Source organism: Homarus americanus, unplaced genomic scaffold, assembly GCF_018991925.1.
Source record: "Homarus americanus isolate GMGI-L3 unplaced genomic scaffold, GMGI_Hamer_2.0 scaffold41027, whole genome shotgun sequence".
Lineage (NCBI taxonomy): Eukaryota > Metazoa > Arthropoda > Malacostraca > Decapoda > Nephropidae > Homarus > Homarus americanus.
The window spans coordinates 3,335,075-3,355,442 of NW_024745073.1; the positions used below are offsets into that span (position 1 = coordinate 3,335,075).

Here is a 20,368-nt window from a genome sequence, read left to right on the forward strand (position 1 = left end):
GGTTCCTTTTTGTCATCAAACTACGTTTTCAACGTAACAAGTTTATTGTTGATATACAGGGTGATTCAGCAAAGAGTACATTAAATTGGAGGATGAAATCCTTGGTTAATTCTAAACCACAATGTCTCCATGGTAAAATGTCAGATTCTGCATCGTTCGCGACAGGACATTACCATTGCTTCAACTAAAGCAACACAACTTTAAATGAAGGAATGTTTTATGTTCTAGTAATGGAGTCAGCCAGAAAGTCAAATAAAAGTGTTTTGTGAGTGATATCGCTGTCATATTTTGTATACTCCGGATTAAAAAATGCATATTGTCTACAAAGTTTATATTGTCACTAAATTTTCGGGCAAATCAATTTACACTCATCCGTACTCAAGATGGTGTAGATAGATAGTAATTTTCTCCTCTATTTTGAATTTCTTTTTACTCTTATTTTTTTCGCCCCCCCCCCAGGCCCTGTTGTGGGTCGATGACCTGTGCCCGGGTGAGCTATTCCCTGAAAAAAAAAAACAAAAAAAAACACAGAAGTAATAAAATTCAATTAACAGTAAATAATTTTCTGCCTCTTTCAAATTAAAACATCAAATTCAGCTTTAATTTATTCGCTTAAAATAAATATAAATCACTGGAAATTAATCCTTTCCTTCTTAATTTGCCCAGTACAAAAACGTTTCAAGAAAAAATATATCCCGTAAGTATAGGAAAATTTCTTATAATTAAAATTGTTTATTGGAGGAATATTGCTGGTGGGAGCGGTGTGTGCTGCTGATGGTGCGTGAACTGCATCCCTCAGATTCTTGAGCGGACTTTCGCACATTTTTTTCCTCCCATGCTTGGCCTCCGTCGCTGTGAGCATCCTTCCTTGATTTACTTTCCATAAACATCTGCTTGCTTCTAGCGCCAGTTTCACTTGAATGTTGCAACTTCGGGGAGATGATGGTGAGGACGCCATCTGAGGACATGACGGAGGTAATAGCCTCCAGGTCGACACTGGGAGGAAGAGAGAAGCGTAGTAGGAAGGTCTGTGTGGCCACTGATGTTCCTTCTTCTTTATTGGCTCGTCCTTCAACCACAACTTCTTTACCTCCAACAACTTCAACCTTCACATCACCTCCAATAAAGTCATACACGTCGACGACAATCTGTTAAAAAAAAGATTCGTGACACAGACGAAATATATTGTTGTGTGTTAATGAAAACTTCCGGTGTGAATAAGACAAGAAGTAACAAACCCTTACATATTACATCCCTACCTTTAAGGACTGTTGATCTTCCTCTACACGGACGGCTTGATTCTCCTCTCTTAGATCGAGCTGTCGCAGATTCCGGTAGGTAGTGATGTCGTCGCATTGGAAGGATCCTCTTTTTGTCCTCTTCAGTACATCCTTGACAGCAGCCACATAATTTTCCCTGGCATCTTTGAAGAAGGAATCATTGAAGAAGGCTCCTTTCAAACTTATGGGCAAAGCTCTGTTTTCAAAGAGAGAACTTGATTTCAGACCTTGACGACGGTTGTATTGATTCACGTTTGACATATTCTTGTCTATGTTAATATTCATATTTTTATTGGCATTGGAACGAGTTTCCAACCTGCTGACTTGATGATCAGTCTCAGTTCCTTGGAGGTCGGGAGCGACTTCAGGTTTTACATCGGCTTTACTGACATTCTTCTCAGTGACATCTTGTTCAGTAAGAATTTTGTTTACTGCCGAGACATTTTGCTTCTCCTGAATGTAGAAAGATTTTCCTTCCTTCTTATCAGATGTTTCAGTCTGAGATTCGTCTTCCTCAACAACATGAACTGGAATGACGTGCTCCCGTCTAGGACCGACCTGTCAAATGTAAGATTCGCTCTAATGACATGATAAAAAAATATTATATAATCATTTATCTTTGTATCATGAAAACTTACAATTATACTACATAAAATTAAACAGAAAAGGTGCAGATGTAAGTTACCGTGGCTGAGGCAAGAGAAGAGTTGTGTTGAGTTGAAAATTCCTCATGTAAAGAAGCCTCAGTGTCAGCTGATGAGCCCGAGGATAAATTTACAGTTGATGAATCAGAGGAATCATGGGCCTTGATGCTGACTGCCGGGGTCGGTTCTCGAGTTTGTGTTTCAACTCTTGTCTTCAATGTATCACTTGATGACTGGTTATAACTTTCGGTTTCTTGGTTTCCTTCCTCTACGCTAATAGGCACAATCACTTCCTTGATATGAAGTGATTTAGGCTGAAAATATCGATAATATAAGTTAGTGGTGTGAATTCGGACAAAAGACATACTTCATATGGTAAGAAAATTCCTAAGCAAGTAATACCAAACTCTATTTACTTCCACTATTTTCATTTGTAAACAAATAGACAACTAACCTTCTTAGGCGCCGTGATAGTTAGGACACCATCTGCAGACATGACTGATGATACTGATTCTAAATGAATATCCCTTGGCACAACAAAACGACGAAGAAACTTCTTTGTGTACTTGGAACCAGCTTCTTCTTTCTCAACTCGACCCTCCACCATCAACTCTCTGTCGTTCACTGCCTTAACGGAGATGTCCCCACCAGTTGTAAAGTCCTGGACATCCACAAGAAACTGGAAAAAACGATGATTCAATTAACAAATTGAGGTCGTAAGTAAATAAACTTAATGATTTCATTGCCTTATCAATGTTCAACAATGCCTTTGATACATCAACTCACCTTATAATTGAACTCGTCCTGAGAAGACTTCACAGCCTGATTCTCGTCCCTCATGTCACGAGATCGTAGGCTCCTGTAGCTGGTCATGTCGTCGTTGGCAGAACACCCTTTACCCCACTTTGACACCACCTCCTTGACAGCTTCTTGAAAATCTTTCCATGCATCTTGGAAGAATGAATCATTGAAGAAGAGACCCCTTGTTGTGATGGGAAGAGCTGTCGCCATGGGGATGTGCATTGCACTTGACTGAGAAGTAGACTGTTTCTCGTCAGAGTGCTGAGAGTGAGATGTACAATTCGATTGGGCAGAAACACTTGGCAACTTCACATTCCCGTCATTTTGTGCTCTAGCGGTTCCTGTGGAATCGTTTGTGATTTGGTGACACTTTTTCTTTTGACATTCCTGAGCCTCACATTTATCTTCTTTCGTGTCAAACTTTTGTGAGATGCTGGATGAGGCAGAATTACCCGAGGCACCTTCAGAGACAGTGGTTTTAGTAATCTTTGCATCGGTAGGAGTATTTAAATCTCCCTGTATTGTGATAGGAATGGTGGTAGTGGTGTCCTTTATTTGGCTTACCTGTCAAATAAAGAAAAGTTAGACTCGAGGTGTTTTACTAATTCGACACGAAGCCGTAAATATTGCAATGAAAAGACATTTAATTTTATTGTGAAATACTCACAGCAATCGGAATGGTGATGGTGAGAATGCCATCAGATGACATGACAGACGTAATGGCCTTCGTGTCAGTCAGGTCAGGCACAGAAAAGCGACGCCTGAAACTCTGGCAAGACAGAGAGAATTCACCATTGTTTGTCTTCATGCGTCCCTCCACTACCACTTCTGTTTCTCCGACAACCTTCACCTTGACCTCCCCGTCCATGAATTCATGAACGTCCATCACTATCTGCAATAGTAAAGACAACTCTCTTAATGTCACTGAATTTATTAAACCGAAATAAACATAAGAAATTAAAAAACATGAAATGAGTAGTTTTGTTTCTTGTGAAGGGAGTTGTAAACTGCTGTTATAACCTAATCAAATCAAATAAGATTTTTTTTTGCTGTGCATATGAATATGTATATGTAATATAAGGCAGTGAACATTTAAATAACGAGATATCTAGAAAAAGGAATAGCCATAATGAAAATAGTTTATCGCAAAAATAAGTCACCAATTAATGTGTTATATCTACCTTTCAGTAGCATTATAGGGGAATGATAATTTTCTTAGCTACTTATTGGTAATCTTCGAAGGCATCATAGTTCATTAATACCTACTGAATATTTATAAGTATCCCTGTGTATGAAAATCTGTTTTATCTTTCACATGCTTAAGTCTTTAACAGCAAATAACTTACCTTATGACAAGTACTGTCTGTGGAAACAGTGAAGGCTTGGTTCTCCTCCTTTAGATTTTTCGCTCTTAGCAGTCTGTAGCGACTGAGATTGTTGGATATAAGGAAGTTGGTGTCATCCCATCTGTCAGTGAGGACATCTGTCTCGCCCCACTTCCTCAGTATCTCGTTAACAGCGTTTTGGAAGTCATTTCTACTATTCTCAAAGAACGAGTCATTGAAGAACTGTCCCCGTCTAGTGATTGGTAGAAAACTGGACTTAGACAAGGGAACATTACGGATTTCTGTGGCTGTTGATGAAGATTTCTCGGTGTGAACTTCCGTGTCAGAAGTGTTCTTCATTTCGTTATTGGTTTTGCACTGAGACTCTTGTTTAGATATTTCTCCTAAATTACTGGAATGTTCACTTGAACTTTGAACGTCACTGGAATGAGAATTGCATTCGCTTTTAACCAGCGTTGAATTGATCTTAATAGGAACTTTTTGTGCTTCCTTTAGACGTGTGATGCTCTTTTCCTCTTCGTACTTTTGACAGCAACCTTTGCAGTCACATTCTTCATTTTGGTTCACAACAAACTGACCGTCGGTAGAGGAAGTCGAGGTGTTTGAAGCAGCCTGAGAAGACGAGGTGGTAGAGCTGTCAACAACCTGACCATTTACTTTTCCTTCAACTTGAATTGGAATAGTTGCGCATTCTTTTTGTGTATCATTTTCCTGTTGATAAAAATGTAAATTAATGTTAAGATATTCTTAGTATAAATTATCGTATCCCCAAAAAGTTGAGTGTTTGTTATGATTTTGTTGGAGTAATTTTGCCCTAATAATATAATTTTCTATGCACAGACGTCTCAGGCTAACAGTTTTTCCTATAAAGACATGCGCACACTAACAAATGTAAACATATATATATGTAATGTATAAATGTGAATATCAAAATTATTTATAATAATTTCACCACGCCAACTTTTCAGTCATCGTGTACTTACTATTTTAGGAGCAGTAATTGTTAGTATACCATCAGAGGACAACACGGCAGTGACGGCCTCCATGTTGGTCATGTGTGGCAAGATGAACTGGCGTCTGAAACTGTGGGAGGACGCGGAGCTTCCGTTCTTTGTTTTCTCTACGTGACCCTCCACCAATACTTCTTTCTCCCCAACAATCTTCACCTTCACTTCCCCGTCCATGAAATCATGAACATCCACCACGATCTGTAAAAGTGTCAAGAATTTGATGAGTCTCTTAAAAAATTACCATGCTTAAATACACAAATATTCTCTTTTCTTAAAGAGAATATATATATATATATATATATATATATATATATATATATATATATATATATATATATATATATATATATATATATATATATATATATATATATATAATTTTTTTTTTTTTTTTACCAAAGAATGCACCTCACCTTATGACAAGTGTTGTCGGAGGAGGCAGTAATGGCTAGGTTCTCTTCCTTCAGGTTTTGTGCCCGTAGCTGTCTGTAGCGACTGAGATTGTTAGATAACCGGAAACTGGTATCATCCAATTTGTCAGTGAGGAACTCTGTCTCGCCCCAGCTCCCAAGTACCTGCCGGAGGGCGTCTTCGAAGAGAGCATGTGCATGACCGAAGTGAGAATCTTGGAAGAAAAGTCCCCTTCGGCTGATAGGCAGGTAAGTATTCCATAAACTGTTCGTAGAAGAGTTACAGTGACAACTGGTCATGTTTGATGATGTGGAAGAGTTGTTGGAAAGTGAAGTCCGACTGCAGATGGGTGCCATGTTGCCTTTCACTTGATTTATTCTTGAAAAACTGTTTACGACTTAAAGTTTCGATGGTGGTCTACAGCGCTCAGTTGTGTACTGAGGGCAGAGCTATGAGCGTTGCCTTTATACCAGAGACACCCACCTACGACTCTGACGTGGGTGAGGTGTCTTTGTCTTATTTTTGGAGCGGCGATCACTGCCAAGTGTGATTAAGATTTGTGCCAAGAATACTGAAGATTTATAATGTTAGTCATGAACTGTTTTTGCACGATACATAATCTTCTTCCAGTGGCTTCTTAATATATATATATATATATATATATATATATATATATATATATATATATATATATATATATATATATATATATATATATATATATATATATATATATATATATTGATTTATTAATTTTTATTTTTTACTTTTCACGGGCGCAATATTCATAAACATATATCATATCTTACTTTAAATACTTTTTTCAGTGATCATCATAATATTTCATGAAATCTTACTATATTATTTTATTCTATAACTCCCTTATTTACGTACGATACTTCCAAATGAAACCACATAGGAAAAGAGCGATAATAATAATTTGAACTTATTAAAAGCCTATGTATATATTTCTTAAATATTTTAAGCGGGATATGAATCATAATTTCTAAAATTTTTATCCACCAAAATAGCAATGTAATACAAATAAAAGGAAAGTGAAGCTGGAAGTACGAGTTATGAATTACTTTTTTCAGTAGGTATCCAAAAGTTATCTACTTTGTGGATTGTACTAGCACAATTTTTCCTAACCTCTTGCATATAATGGATATGCAGTATTTTGAGTCTTAATTGAAAGTGAGATAAACTTTGCTGATTTTTATGTTAGTGATATCATATTCTGTGACTAGATTAATTAAATATTCCCCCAATTATTAAAACGTGCCCTTCCATGCTAAATGACTGCTAGATGCAAAGACAAAACATGTCATGAATGTTGCTACCAATAATGGAAGTAAAAAATTAATTTTTTGGGGGTAATTGCGGACGGGTCGTAAGCTTGGCAGTGGTGCCTTGTACTGTACCTGTAGGTTCCCAGTTGATGGATTAGGCTACCCGTCCCGCGGTCGACCAGAAATTGCTTTGCGATCTACTGGTAGATCGCAATCGACGTTTTGGCCAACTCCTTGGAGTGACAACGTCATTCCATGAATAAAATGTGAATAAAAAACTGTAAAAAATTTAGTTTCGTAGCTCAAAATATGTTTCATGCATTACATGCCCAAAGAAAAGAACAAACTACTGAATAAATAATAATACAGAAAAGCGACTGAGTAATCCTGTATCAACGAGCTCCGCACAGCACTTGAGTCGGATTGGGTGAGGGGAGAGTACAGGGTACGAAATTGTGCCGAGTAATTGCTCATTATTGCTGTGCACAAACTGAGGTTTACCCATTTGGGACTAAAGTGAGAAATACTAATAGTTTTCTTAAGGTTTGGTTGCTGGAAGTAAACTCAGAGACACCCTCAGGTAATTATTATATTAGATATCCCAATTTAAATGTTCTTAACTAGTTTCAATTTTTACAGTGTGCTGTATTAATATTTTGCTTTGGATAACCACAATAAAAATTATTTCACCATTATAGAGCGATTTCCCACTATAATGTGGCACTTCAGTTTTCCTATGTTGTTTCCATTCAGCAGCACCCCAGTTATTTATCTGGTTTATCCCATGTCCCTGATTTGTCCATTCCTCATAGTGGGACGAATATCAGGTACAATCATGCAAATGATCACACAAACATGAAATTTGGTTTGAACATTCAATATTGGTTACTTATTAAATCTATCCGATTGGAAATTCAAAATTCCAAGATGGCGGACATTTTTCCATGATGGCCGCCATATTTGCCTAACCGAAAACATTGTTTTACATACAATTACTTAGTATTGGGAAATCTGTGCACATAATATATCTATTCCTATATTTTAAAGCATACTGGAACAGATTATGATTGTTTTGGTATCCTCGGATATGTCTTTTATGCATAAAGTAACGGTTCTGCACATACCTCTACCTTTTTTCATAAAAATTATTGAAAGCGATTCTTAGTTAAACAGTGATAAACATGTTTATATCGTGCTCATATCTTTGGGAGATATTATTATAAGAATTCTTTCATATTTACAGCTGCTGGCATGTGCATTGTGACGTGACTGGTCCTCCTGATGGGCTGGACGAGGACGCTCCCGGGACCTACCTACCGTCTGCCGTAGCCAAGTGCTGAAATTATTACCGATGGAATTGGTGTACCGACTGCTCAGGGTCATATGTGGACAAGCTGCTGAGTGGACTCTGCACCTGTCAAGACTCTGCGCCATCTCTTGCTGTAGGAATCGACTATGAATACTCCTCTGTCGTATTCGTCCTTAGCGGCGGAGGTGTGACGTGACGTTGAGTCCCAGGGGTAGAAAGGATCAATTAGAAACTTCCGGAACAACAACAACAAATCATAGCTAGATCACGTGGGTATGGAACGTGTGAAGCCGGCTGAAACGTCAGAGGTGACGTTTCATGGCGCCACTGGAAAACTGATGCCTGATTGGTTGTAGATTCCCGCCAAAATGTGATGTGGTAACCATAGTACACTGGACAGGAGGAGAAGCAGATTTGACGCGGCTGAGGGAGGTGGAAACGGTGGAAGGAGTTCAACACATAGCAAAAGACATTTACTTGAGTATACATTATATTGTTGAGAGTCTGTGAGGCAAGGAAAGTGGAGGAAGAATAGGATAGGATATCGTCTGTGTATAGGATGTAACATTGTGTAGGATATAATATTGTGTACTTGGCTTGAAATTTCGTAACATTATACTGGTAAAAAAACGGTGATGTTATATAATCTTCTTTGTATTGAGTGGTGTACCCCAACCCTCGTTATTGTTTGCTTAATTGTCACTGTTAATTATGATTAACGTAACTTGTTTGTCTGCTTAGTTGTGAATATTCCCAAATCGGTTAACACTTGTAAGCATTTTTTTTTATTCATGTTTTTGTACTTTTGTTAGATGCTTTATTTCTTTTGTTAAATGAATTTGTATTTTAATTTACTCTAGTGTATTGCTTATTCCTTTCATTTATTAATTTCATTGGCGACCTTGTTATTTTTTTTACTGTTACCGGAGTGGTGAACCTGTGGTTTGACCACACAGAGCTGTGCAAGTGAGACCAGAGCCGATACATTTACGTCACTGTCCACAGTCTTTCTCATAGCAGCTCGCTGCTAATGGTGGGAGGTCTGTCCAGTGCATTTGCCACATATCTCCTTTCTTTTTCCAGCCCTAGTTAGCAGGACTTGGAATGTCTGGTTGGGCTACTGTTGCCTGACCCCAAATCATTCCACTCCACCTTGATAGGTTGCACGCTTTACTTGTTACTTTGGGGCAGACCGTGTTGGTGGAACTGCATTATTATGATCTCAGTTTACGAGCAAATAAATCAAGTCTTGCACCATAAAATATATAAAGGTGGACTAGACCTGTCATACACCACCACCACAAACTGATGTAGGACACTGACTGAGTTTGGTGAAGGTACTGGAGACCTCGCTAAACATATTCCATGTTTGCCATGCAGTCTTTTTACCTTTACCACAGAAGGCTGACACAACATCACAACCACTGAATGCATGGAAAAAATGTGATTCCATTGTTTTTTCAGGCCCTATGGCTACAACTAATTCATAAACAGGAATCCATCTTGTATAAGCCCCTTGGCCATAAGATCCACATTTCTTCAATATCAATTTATTCTAGTGATGTGAACACAGATATAGCTATGGCAATGATATTCGTGTCATTGGCTTTTACGATAACTCTTTTACTGCCTTCCAATACAGCTTGTCTTTCATGTACAAAGAGGCTAGTATCTGCCTCTTCATGGGAGCATGGAGTTAACTCTTCCACTGTAGAAGCGTATCATGGTTGCTAATGGCATCTTCTCCCTCTGTTACAATAATTGTACATGGTGTAACAATTTCACACCTCTTGTCCGCAAGGAAGTGAAAAATGTCAGTCTTGTTATTGTCATCTCTTACAAAACTTCTCCAATTTGTTGGAGCTTTGCTATTTCCTGTCACCCTTTTATCTGATACTCTGACCTTGTTTTTACCTGGTTCCAGCCTCTAAAGTGTCCTTTTTAATGACATCAAACACAACATCCGCCCTCTTATATTTGGTAAAGTCAGATTCCAATTTTGGAAGAATATCTTCACTGGCACATTCTTTGAAAGTTTTTCATGACTTTGGAAGAAAAGCATTAATCATAGATGAACCATCTATTATTATGATGTCAGCAGCTGTGTCTAGCTTAGTCGCACCAGTTTCAAGAATTTCAACTAGCTGAGACTTTTGACAGGTATGAAGTTGACAGTTGTCACTCAATAGTGCAGGGTCAGACTGATTCTCATGTTTGAAGAATTCTTACAAATCACATTGTCTGGTCTGGCAAGAAATGAAAAACTGTGAAAATAAATGACAATCATTCTTCAGGAACTTTTTCTTTGAACTGTCAGCACTTGTTCATGTTTGAAGAAGTTTACCTTGTTTCTCTTGATTGGCTGGTAGAAGGAATTGTTCTCATTAATTTCCAGCCTCTGCATGAATGTCTGAAAATTGTCTTTGCCCGTTTGCAAGTGTGTATAAACCATTTCAGTGAGGGTAGGATCAGCAATGTCCTTTGTATCCAACACAATTAGGTCAGTTGGCTCGTCTAGAAATGGATTTCCCATTTCTTGCAACACATTGCACAGTAATTTTACTTTATCGTAGAACAACCTTTGAGTATTTGGTTTCTCTTCATGGCATTCACTCTTTATAAAGACATTTCCTTTGAATGCTATCCATTTCGGAGTTTTCAACACAAAAATCAGATTCTAACAGGTAAATCAATACTGAAATCGCCTGAATTGATGAACACAATAGCTTTTATGCCAAAAAAGAAAATCTGGCATCCACATTTGGCGACCATCTTGGAAAATGGCGGTCATCTTGGAATTTTGAATGTCCAATCAGGTCGATTTGATAATTAACCCATAATGAATCTTCATGCAAATTTTCATACTCGTATCACCATTTGGAAGATTCCCTCAAAAATTTACACTTAGCCACTCCGCTAATACCATCTACTCCGTCTGTTACTCCAGCTTCTTAGTTTTCTCACTTCCCTTCTATTATTCGTCTGGAGTTATATGCTCTTTTTTACTTTTTTTCACTTACCAGTCTCTCGAAGCGCCCATGCTATATTAATAAGCGCTTGTCTATCATCTTGTATCCAGAATCCACGCTTTTTATCGAAGTAAAAGTTCTGGTTTGACGAATCATCTATACATTTCTATCTTTGGGGCCATAATCGTAGGTTCCTCTTTCTATACATTTTTCAATGCACCTCTTGCATATTTTTTCACTAATCTGTGATCTAGTTAATCGTTCATTCTTTCTTTAGCTAAATGTCAACTCCAACCTTTCTTCTCATATTTTTTCCGCTATTAAACACTTAATGATTTGTTCAGTAACACTTTAAAACATTTCATCCATCATCTACCTGGGCACTGCGTCCTCATATACCACAACCAGGCACGGAATTTTTTCTCTTACCATTATTAATACTATGACCTATCCTACTTATCCATTCATGGATACCATGAACAAACACGGCAGTTCTACACAACGCTGACGTAGTACTACTATCACTGGGAGGGAATTTCTCTTTCCAGCACAAATGATACCTTATATGTATCATTCTGCCGAATGAAAATTCCGGCCAATGTTCTTCAATTTTCCATACATCTTTCTTATCATTTTTTTTAATTCGTCCTCAGTCCATACAGTATATCACATTCAAAATAATTTCTTGCCATTCTCCAAAAATTTGGGATTCATGGTCCTTAAATGGTAAAACTGTTCAATAACTATGATGATTCTTTCCTATAACTTTGGAATGTTATATACCACGGCATTGTTTTTAAATTTTATTTATATATTATATAAACATACATATTGAAACAATTTATATAAAATAATCACAGTCAATGAAGCCCATCATAAGAAACAATAAATTTTTTTACACAAGACGTTGTTATGTAAGAATTTTCTGTAAACGAAGAATGAAAAATTTACTTATGAAGGAGGAATGAGAAGTCTGCTCTTAGGATGTAAGGCTTCAGCGTTCCGAAAGTCATGGCATCTGTTGGAAAATATAAAACTGATTACTGAATTTGGAAGCTGTTGAGTAAGAATATATCAATTATCTTATTTTTTCTAATCTGAATTTGGAGAAATATTGCATATTCAGTAGACTATTCATAGTATTTCTGTATTACATGTAGAAACAGTTGTCTTACCTTATGTGTTACTGCCAATCACATTTCGTGCTTCTGGAAGTTGCAAAGTAGGTGGAATAAAGATATGATTTTCATAAAACAAATTAACATGATTTTGTATTAGAACTTCATTAAACATAAAGAATTCATAAAACTAATAATTATTGACGGTAAATTAGATGCTCTGGGTAAAAAATACTTAATGTAAATTTGAGTGTTTTTTTTCATTAAAATGGTTTATTGGAGGAATATTGCTGGTGGGAGCGGTGTGTGCTGCTGATGGTGCGTGAACTGCATCCCTCAGATTCTTGAGCGGACTTTCGCACATTTTTTTCCTCCCATGCTTGGCCTCCGTCGCTGTGAGCATCCTTCCTTGATTTACTTTCCATAAACATCTGCTTGCTTCTAGCGCCAGTTTCACTTGAATGTTGCAACTTCGGGGAGATGATGGTGAGGACGCCATCTGAGGACATGACGGAGGTAATAGCCTCCAGGTCGACACTGGGAGGAAGAGAGAAGCGTAGTAGGAAGGTCTGTGCGGCCACTGATGTTCCTTCTTCTTTATTGGCTCGTCCTTCAACCACAACTTCTTTACCTCCAACAACTTCAACCTTCACATCACCTCCAATAAAGTCATACACGTCGACGACAATCTGTTAAAAAAAAGATTCGTGACACAGACGAAATATATTGTTGTGTGTTAATGAAAACTTCCGGTGTGAATAAGACAAGAAGTAACAAATCCTTACATATTACATCCCTACCTTTAAGGACTGTTGATCTTCCTCTACACGGACGGCTTGATTCTCCTCTCTTAGATCGAGCTGTCGCAGATTCCGGTAGGTAGTGATGTCGTCGCATTGGAAGGATCCTCTTTTTGTCCTCTTCAGCACATCCTTGACAGCAGCCACATAATTTTCCCTGGCATCTTTGAAGAAGGAATCATTGAAGAAGGCTCCTTTCAAACTTATGGGCAAAGCTCTGTTTTCAAAGAGAGAACTTGATTTCAGACCTTGACGACGGTTGTATTGATTCACGTTTGACATATTCTTGTCTATGTTAATATTCATATTTTTATTGGCATTGGAACGAGTTTCCAACCTGCTGACTTGATGATCAGTCTCAGTTCCTTGGAGGTCGGGAGCGACTTCAGGTTTTACATCGGCCTTACTGACATTCTTCTCATTCACATTTTCTTCAGTAAGAATTTTGTTTACTGCCGAAACCTTTTGCTTCTCCTGAATGGAGAAAGATTTTTCTTCCTTAGTTTTCATGCTATTCTTATCAGATGTTTCAGTCTGAGATTCGTTTTCCTCAACTACATGAACTGGAATGACGTGCTCTCGCCCACGACCGACCTGTCAAATGTAAGCTTCGCTCTAATGATATGATAAAAACATTATGTAGTCATTTATCTTTGTATCATGAAAACTTACTATTATACTGCATGAAATTAAACAGAAAACTGCAGATGTAAGTTACCGTGGCTGAGGCAAGAGAAGAGTTGTGTTGAGTTGAAGATTCCTCATGTAAAGAAGCCTTAGTGTCAGCTGATGAGCCCGAGAAGAAATTTACAGTTGATGAATCAGAGGAATCATGGGCCTTGATGCTGACTGCCGGGGTCGGTTCTCGAGTCTGTGTTTCAACTCTTGTCTTCAATGAATCACTTGATGACTGGTTAAGACTTTCTGTTTCTTGGTTTCCTTCCTCTACGCTCATAGGCACAATAACTTCCTTGATATGAAGTGATTTAGGCTGAAAATATCGATAATATAACTTAGTGGTGTGAATTGGGATAATAGACATACTGCATATGGTAAGAAAATTCCTAAGCAAGTAATACCAAACTCTATTTACTTCCACGATTTTCATTTGTAAACAAATAGACAACTAACCTTCTTAGGCGCCGTGATAGTTAGGACACCATCTGCAGACATGACTGATGACACTGATTCTAAATGAATATCCCTTGGCACAACAAAACGACGAAGAAACTTCTTTGTGTACTTGGAACCAGCTTCTTCTTTCTCAACTCGACCCTCCACCATCAACTCTCTGTCGTTCACTGCCTTAACGGAGATGTCCCCACCAGTTGTAAAGTCCTGGACATCCACAAGAAACTGGAAAAAACGATGATTCAATTAACAAATTGAGGTCGTAAGTAAATAAACTTAATGATTTCATTGCCTTATCAATGTTCCACAATGCCTTTGATACATCAACTCACCTTATAATTGAACTCGTCCTGGGAAGACTTCACAGCCTGATTCTCGTCCCTCATGTCACGAGATCGTAGGCTCCTGTAGCTGGTCATGTCGTCGTTGGCAGAACACCCTTTACCCCACTTTGACACCACCTCCTTGACAGCTTCTTGAAAATCTTTCCATGCATCTTGGAAGAATGAATCATTGAAGAAGAGACCCCTTGTTGTGATGGGAAGAGCTGTCACCATGGGGATGTGCATTGCACTTGACTGAGAAGTAGACTGTTTCTCGTCAGAGTGCTGAGAGTGAGATGTACAATTCGATTGTGCAGAAACACTTGACAACTTCACATTCCCGTCATTTTGTGCTCTAGCGGTTCCTGTGGAATCGTTTGTGATTTGGTGACACTTTTTCTTTTGACATTCCTGAGCCTCACATTTATCTTCTTTCGTGTCAAACTTTTGTGAGATGCTGGATGAGGCAGAATTACCCGAGGCACCTTCAGAGACAGTGGTTTTAGTAATCTTTGCATCGGTAGGAGTATTTAAATCTCCCTGTATTGTGATAGGAATGGTGGTAGTGGTGTCCTTTATTTGGCTTACCTGTCAAATAAAGAAAAGTTAGACTCAAGGTGTTTTACTAATTCGACACGAAGCCGTAAATATTGCAATGAAAAGGCATTTAATTTTATTGTGAAATACTCACAGCAATCGGAATGGTGATGGTGAGAATGCCATCAGATGACATGACAGACGTAATGGCCTTCGTGTCAGTCAGGTCAGGCACAGAAAAGCGACGCCTGAAACTCTGGCAAGACAGAGAGAATTCACCATTGTTTGTCTTCATGCGTCCCTCCACTACCACTTCTGTTTCTCCGACAACCTTCACCTTGACCTCCCCGTCCATGAATTCATTAACGTCCATCACTATCTGCAATAGTAAAGACAACTCTCTTAATGTCACTGAATTTATTAAACCGAAATAAACATAAGAAATTAAAAAAATGAAGTGAGTAGTTTTCTTTCTTGCGGAGGGAGTTGTAAATTGCTGTTATAACCTAATCAAATCACATAAGTATTTTCTTCTGTCTATATTAATATGCATACGTAATATAAGGCAGTGAACATTTAAATAACGAGATATCTAGAAAAAGGAGTAGCCATAATGGAAATACTTCTTCGCAAAAATAAGTAGCCAATTAATTTGTTATATCTACCTTTCAGTAGCATTATAGGGGAATGATAATTTTCTTAGCTACTTATTGGTAATCTTCGAAGGCATCATAGTTCATTAATACCTACTGAATATTTATAAGTATGCCTGTGTATGAAAATCTGTTTTATCTTTCACATGCTTAAGTCTTTAACAGCATATAACTTACCTTATGACATGTACTGTCTGTGGTAACAGTGAAGGCTTGGTTCTCCTCCTTTAGATTTTTCGCTCTTAGCAGTCTGTAGCGACTGAGATTGTTGGATATAAGGAAGTTGGTGTCATCCCATCTGTCAGTGAGGACATCTGTCTCGCCCCACTTCCTCAGTATCTCGTTAACAGCATTTTGGAAATCATTTCTACTATTCTCAAAGAACGAGTCATTGAAGAACTGTCCCCGTCTAGTGATTGGTAGAAAACTGGACTTGGACAAGGGAACATTACGGATTTCTGTGGCTGTTGATGAAGATTTCTCGGTGTGAACTTCCGTGTCAGAATTGTTCTTCATTTCGTTATTGGTTTTGCACTGAGACTCTTGTTTAGATATTTCACCTAAATTACTGGAATGTTCACTTGAACTTTGAACTTCACTGGAATGAGAATTGCATTCGCTTTTAACCAGCGTTGAATTGATCTTAATAGGAACCTTTTGTGCTTCCTTTAGACGTGTGATGCTCTTTTCCTCTTCGTACTTTTGACAGCAACCTTTGCAGTCACATTCTTCATTTTGGTTCACAACAAACTGACCGTCGGTAGAGGAAGTCGAGGTGTTTGAAGCAGCCTGAGAAGACGAGGTGGTAGAGCTGTCAACAACTTGATCATTTACTTTTCCTTCAACTTGAATGGGAATAGTTGTGCATTCTTTTTTTATATCATTTACCTGTTGATAATAATTTAAATTATTGTTCAGATATTCATAGTATAAATTATCGTATCACCAAAAAGTTGGGACGAGTGTTTATTATGATTTTGTTGGAGTAATTTTGCCCTAATAATATAATTTTCTATGCACAGACGTCTAAGGCTAACAGTTTTTCCTATAAAGACATTCGCACACTGAGAAATACAACCATATATATATATATATATATATATATATATATATATATATATATATATATGTATATATATGTATATATATATATATCATATATAATTTCACCACGCCAACTTTTCAGTCATCGTGTACTTACTATTTTAGGAGCAGTAATTGTTAGTATACCATCAGAGGACAACACGGCAGTGACGGCCTCCATGTTGGTCATGTGTGGCAAGATGAACTGGCGTCTGAAACTGTGGGAGGACGCGGAGCTTCCGTTCTTTGTTTTCTCTACGTGACCCTCCACCAATACTTCTTTCTCCCCAACAATCTTCACCTTCACTTCCCCGTCCATGAAATCATGAACATCCACCACGATCTGTAAAAGTGTCAAGAATTTGATGAGTCTCTGAAAAAATTACCATGCTTAAATACACAAATATTCTCTTTTCTTAAAGGTTAGCATTTCTTTTCATATGACAGTTATAATTTACTGTACAGACCCCTGAAGATGTGAATTACACGAAAGCGCTTGGGAACTTAGTGTTTTCTTTTTCCTTGTGGTTATCAGCATATACCTGGATCACGCGCACCTTCAGTGATTTACTTGTATGTATTTATATATATATATATATATATATATATATATATATATATATATATATATATATATATATATATATAATTTTTTTTTTTTTTTTACCAAAGAATGCACCTCACCTTATGACAAGTGTTGTCGGAGGAGGCAGTAATGGCTAGGTTCTCTTCCTTCAGGTTTTGTGCCCGTAGCTGTCTGTAGCGACTGAGATTGTTAGATAACCGGAAACTGGTATCATCCAATTTGTCAGTGAGGAACTCTGTCTCGCCCCAGCTCCCAAGTACCTGCCGGAGGGCGTCTTCGAAGAGAGCATGTGCATGACCGAAGTGAGAATCTTGGAAGAAAAGTCCCCTTCGGCTGATAGGCAGGTAAGTATTCCATAAACTGTTCGTAGAAGAGTTACAGTGACAACTGGTCATGTTTGATGATGTGGAAGAGTTGTTGGAAAGTGAAGTCCGACTGCAGATGGGTGCCATGTTGCCTTTCACTTGATTTATTCTTGAAAAACTGTTTACGACTTAAAGTTTCGTTGGTGATCTACAGCGCTCAGTTGTGTACTGAGGGCAGAGCTATGAGCGTTGCCTTTATACCAGAGACACCCACCTACGACTCTGACGTGGGTGAGGTGTCACCTGGTTATTTTAGGGGCCGAGGCTGGTGCCAAGTTGCTGCACCCTGAACTTGATATTACTCACAGGCGTTTCTTTCATTCCGGAAATAGCATCATCTGTACTCTATCTATATATGTTTCTGTTGTATCTGTCTGTCTGTCTGTATAATACCTGTGAGCAGATTTTTACTTGTTTCCCATCTCAAGTTAATTACACTATTTCTGCCTAAAATTATACCACTGTCATTTTCATACAAATAGATAATGTAACTTCCCTCTGAGGTAAGTTTTGAGAACTTAAAGGCCACATAAGCTAAACCACTTTCCTCCCTATTCACCTGAATGAATAGTGTATTTTTCTTTAAAGGTGACACCCTATTTTCTTTCATTGTATTTTAATCAAGACCCAACAAGATAAAATCCAGAGCCATAGTTACCGAAAAAATTAAATCAAATGTTGCTATTACTTACTCAAGCATCTTACATACTTACATTTGTTTTAACTTGCATAATTATTCTAGTTTTACACACTGTGTGATCCGCGGGCAGCAGCTTACAGTAGTACCCGCGGGTCTCTTGGTTACCAATCACTCGTATATCTCTACCCTCAGCCCCTTCCTTATCCGGCTATTTCTACAGTACAGTATAATAAAACATCATTAAGGAATAAGTGTACTGTGTGCAAGCCTTCACGTGGCCGACACTCGCATTCCTAAACTAACCTAACGATGTGTGTACACCTAATCACAATGTGTTGACGAGGCTGCTCTCTTCTGTCGAGCATCCTTCCTCCCTGCAGCAATGTAGTAACGAGGCTATTCCTTCAGTAGACACTCCTTCTCAGTTACTCTCTCCTACTTCACTAGGAACCAATAAAACCGTCATCTTGACACCAACATTGTTTAGGCCTGATAGTTAGTATTTGATGAGTTGTACGACAGGGATAGAAAATTTGCCCCTTTTCCAGGAAACTATACAATAATAGTGAGTCTTCTTTGTGTTTTAGGTTAAAGTATAATGAAGTCCTTATATTGTATAATAACATAAGGTGCTATGCGTTAATACCCAAGTTAATAACTAACTAGAAGGGGAATACTTGCAACTGTGACAACAATATACTAAACAGTTTCACTCGATAAAAAATCGTTCCCAATGATCAAACTGAACACTGGTGTAGAATTATCTGAGATTTCAAACATTGAAGACGTTTAACGGACATTATTTTCAAAACAAAGACAGCAGTTTAACAAAAAACCTTGGAGCCACAGGAGTATATAAATGCTATAGGAAAAAAAATATTGGACCTCACATGCAAGAGTGGCTCTATTGGTTGCAGTGTGAGGCAGCATGAGTATGAGCTTAGGAGTTTTGCTAACGTGTTTAACCCAATGAGTACGAGGACCTCATACTCAGGGATTAAAGTTGTCATTGCGTCTATTTATTAATCTATGGAGAGAAAATCCTGTGACCGGAAAGGAAAAATAAACTCTATTATTTTCGCGATTCTCTCTGACTGAAGATTATGAATTTTATGTTGTATTAATAGATATGAATGAGAGTTTGGGTGTTTAGATAATTCTGGTGATACTGTGAGTGTTGCTCCAGTGTTTCATATTATATATATATATATATATATATATATATATATATATATATATATATATATATATATATATATATATATATATATATATATATATATAGGAAATATACATATATCTTTGAAAAAAAGAAACTACCAGGATGCAACATAAGAAAGAGATTTTTAACAATTACATTTATTAGGATTCTATCATAACACAACGCCATTTTTTATTTGTATAAGCCTCGACGTATCATCCTTTTCTATTTCAGCTAAAACACAACATTAATTAAATTTCCCAATCAATGGTATAATCATAGTATTAATATTAGTCCTATTGTCTATTCTTCCGTTTTACACTAACCCCACAGATCCTTTGGTGGACAATATCCCAGAAAACTTATCCTGGTCTCCCATAATACAAGATGCCATTAAAACGAATATCTAAAACACTGTTAAATACAAAGGTGATGCGTTGACTCACTGCTCTACTGAGTCGGACAATAACGGCACTTCCTCCACGGTTCTATATTTAAAGTACACTCGAATCTTAGGCATGGCGAGGGGCCGAAAACGGACCACGGTAGGATGATTCTCGAAAACTTGCGGCTAGTGTTTTAAGCTTTATAGTTTACTTTAGGACAGGATGAGTCACGATAAATATAAGTAATATTAAAGCAATTGTTAAGGTTTATACGATCTGTTGGCATCACTGGCATCAGCTACAAGGTGTGGCCACGGTCCTCTCCTTTTGGCTAATACACTAGTAATACCAAGTGATACTAATAGATAATCCAAAATGAGTACAGGTTACTGAAGTACTAACGTAACCTTAATGTCAAGAATATTGACTACAGAAGATCTGGTAGATAAGAGGAATTGTAGACAAGACTTAATGCATAATAACCAA

General features: G+C 37.7%; 1 protein-coding gene across 1 annotated transcript; it reads right to left on the bottom strand.

The window, feature by feature from the left end:
* Positions 1 to 721: 721 nt before the first annotated feature.
* On the bottom strand, positions 722 to 17,887 carry LOC121878490 (serine-rich adhesin for platelets-like). Its single transcript, XM_042384747.1, has 18 exons — positions 17,389 to 17,887; positions 16,823 to 17,047; positions 15,799 to 16,509; positions 15,123 to 15,347; positions 14,441 to 15,019; positions 14,109 to 14,333; positions 13,696 to 13,968; positions 12,978 to 13,571; positions 12,443 to 12,866; positions 5,495 to 5,889; positions 5,055 to 5,279; positions 4,072 to 4,782; positions 3,393 to 3,617; positions 2,711 to 3,289; positions 2,379 to 2,603; positions 1,966 to 2,238; positions 1,260 to 1,838; positions 722 to 1,148 (listed from the first exon to the last, which is right to left on the bottom strand). Exons 1-18 carry the CDS (start codon positions 17,740 to 17,742, stop codon positions 723 to 725), a joined length of 7,248 nt encoding a protein of 2,415 aa, XP_042240681.1. The 5' UTR covers positions 17,743 to 17,887; the 3' UTR covers position 722.
* Positions 17,888 to 20,368: the final 2,481 nt, after the last annotated feature.

Excerpts from the sequence above, each read along its gene's own strand:
- LOC121878490 (XM_042384747.1), bottom strand. The coding sequence starts at position 17,742 with ATGGCACCCATCTGCAGTCGGACTTCACTTTCCAACAACTCTTCCACA. Across the intron at positions 13,572-13,695 it reads CTTCTCTTGCCTCAGCCACG|GTCGGTCGTGGGCGAGAGCA; the intron begins GTAACTTACATC and ends TACATTTGACAG. Across the intron at positions 1,839-1,965 it reads CTTCTCTTGCCTCAGCCACG|GTCGGTCCTAGACGGGAGCA; the intron begins GTAACTTACATC and ends TACATTTGACAG.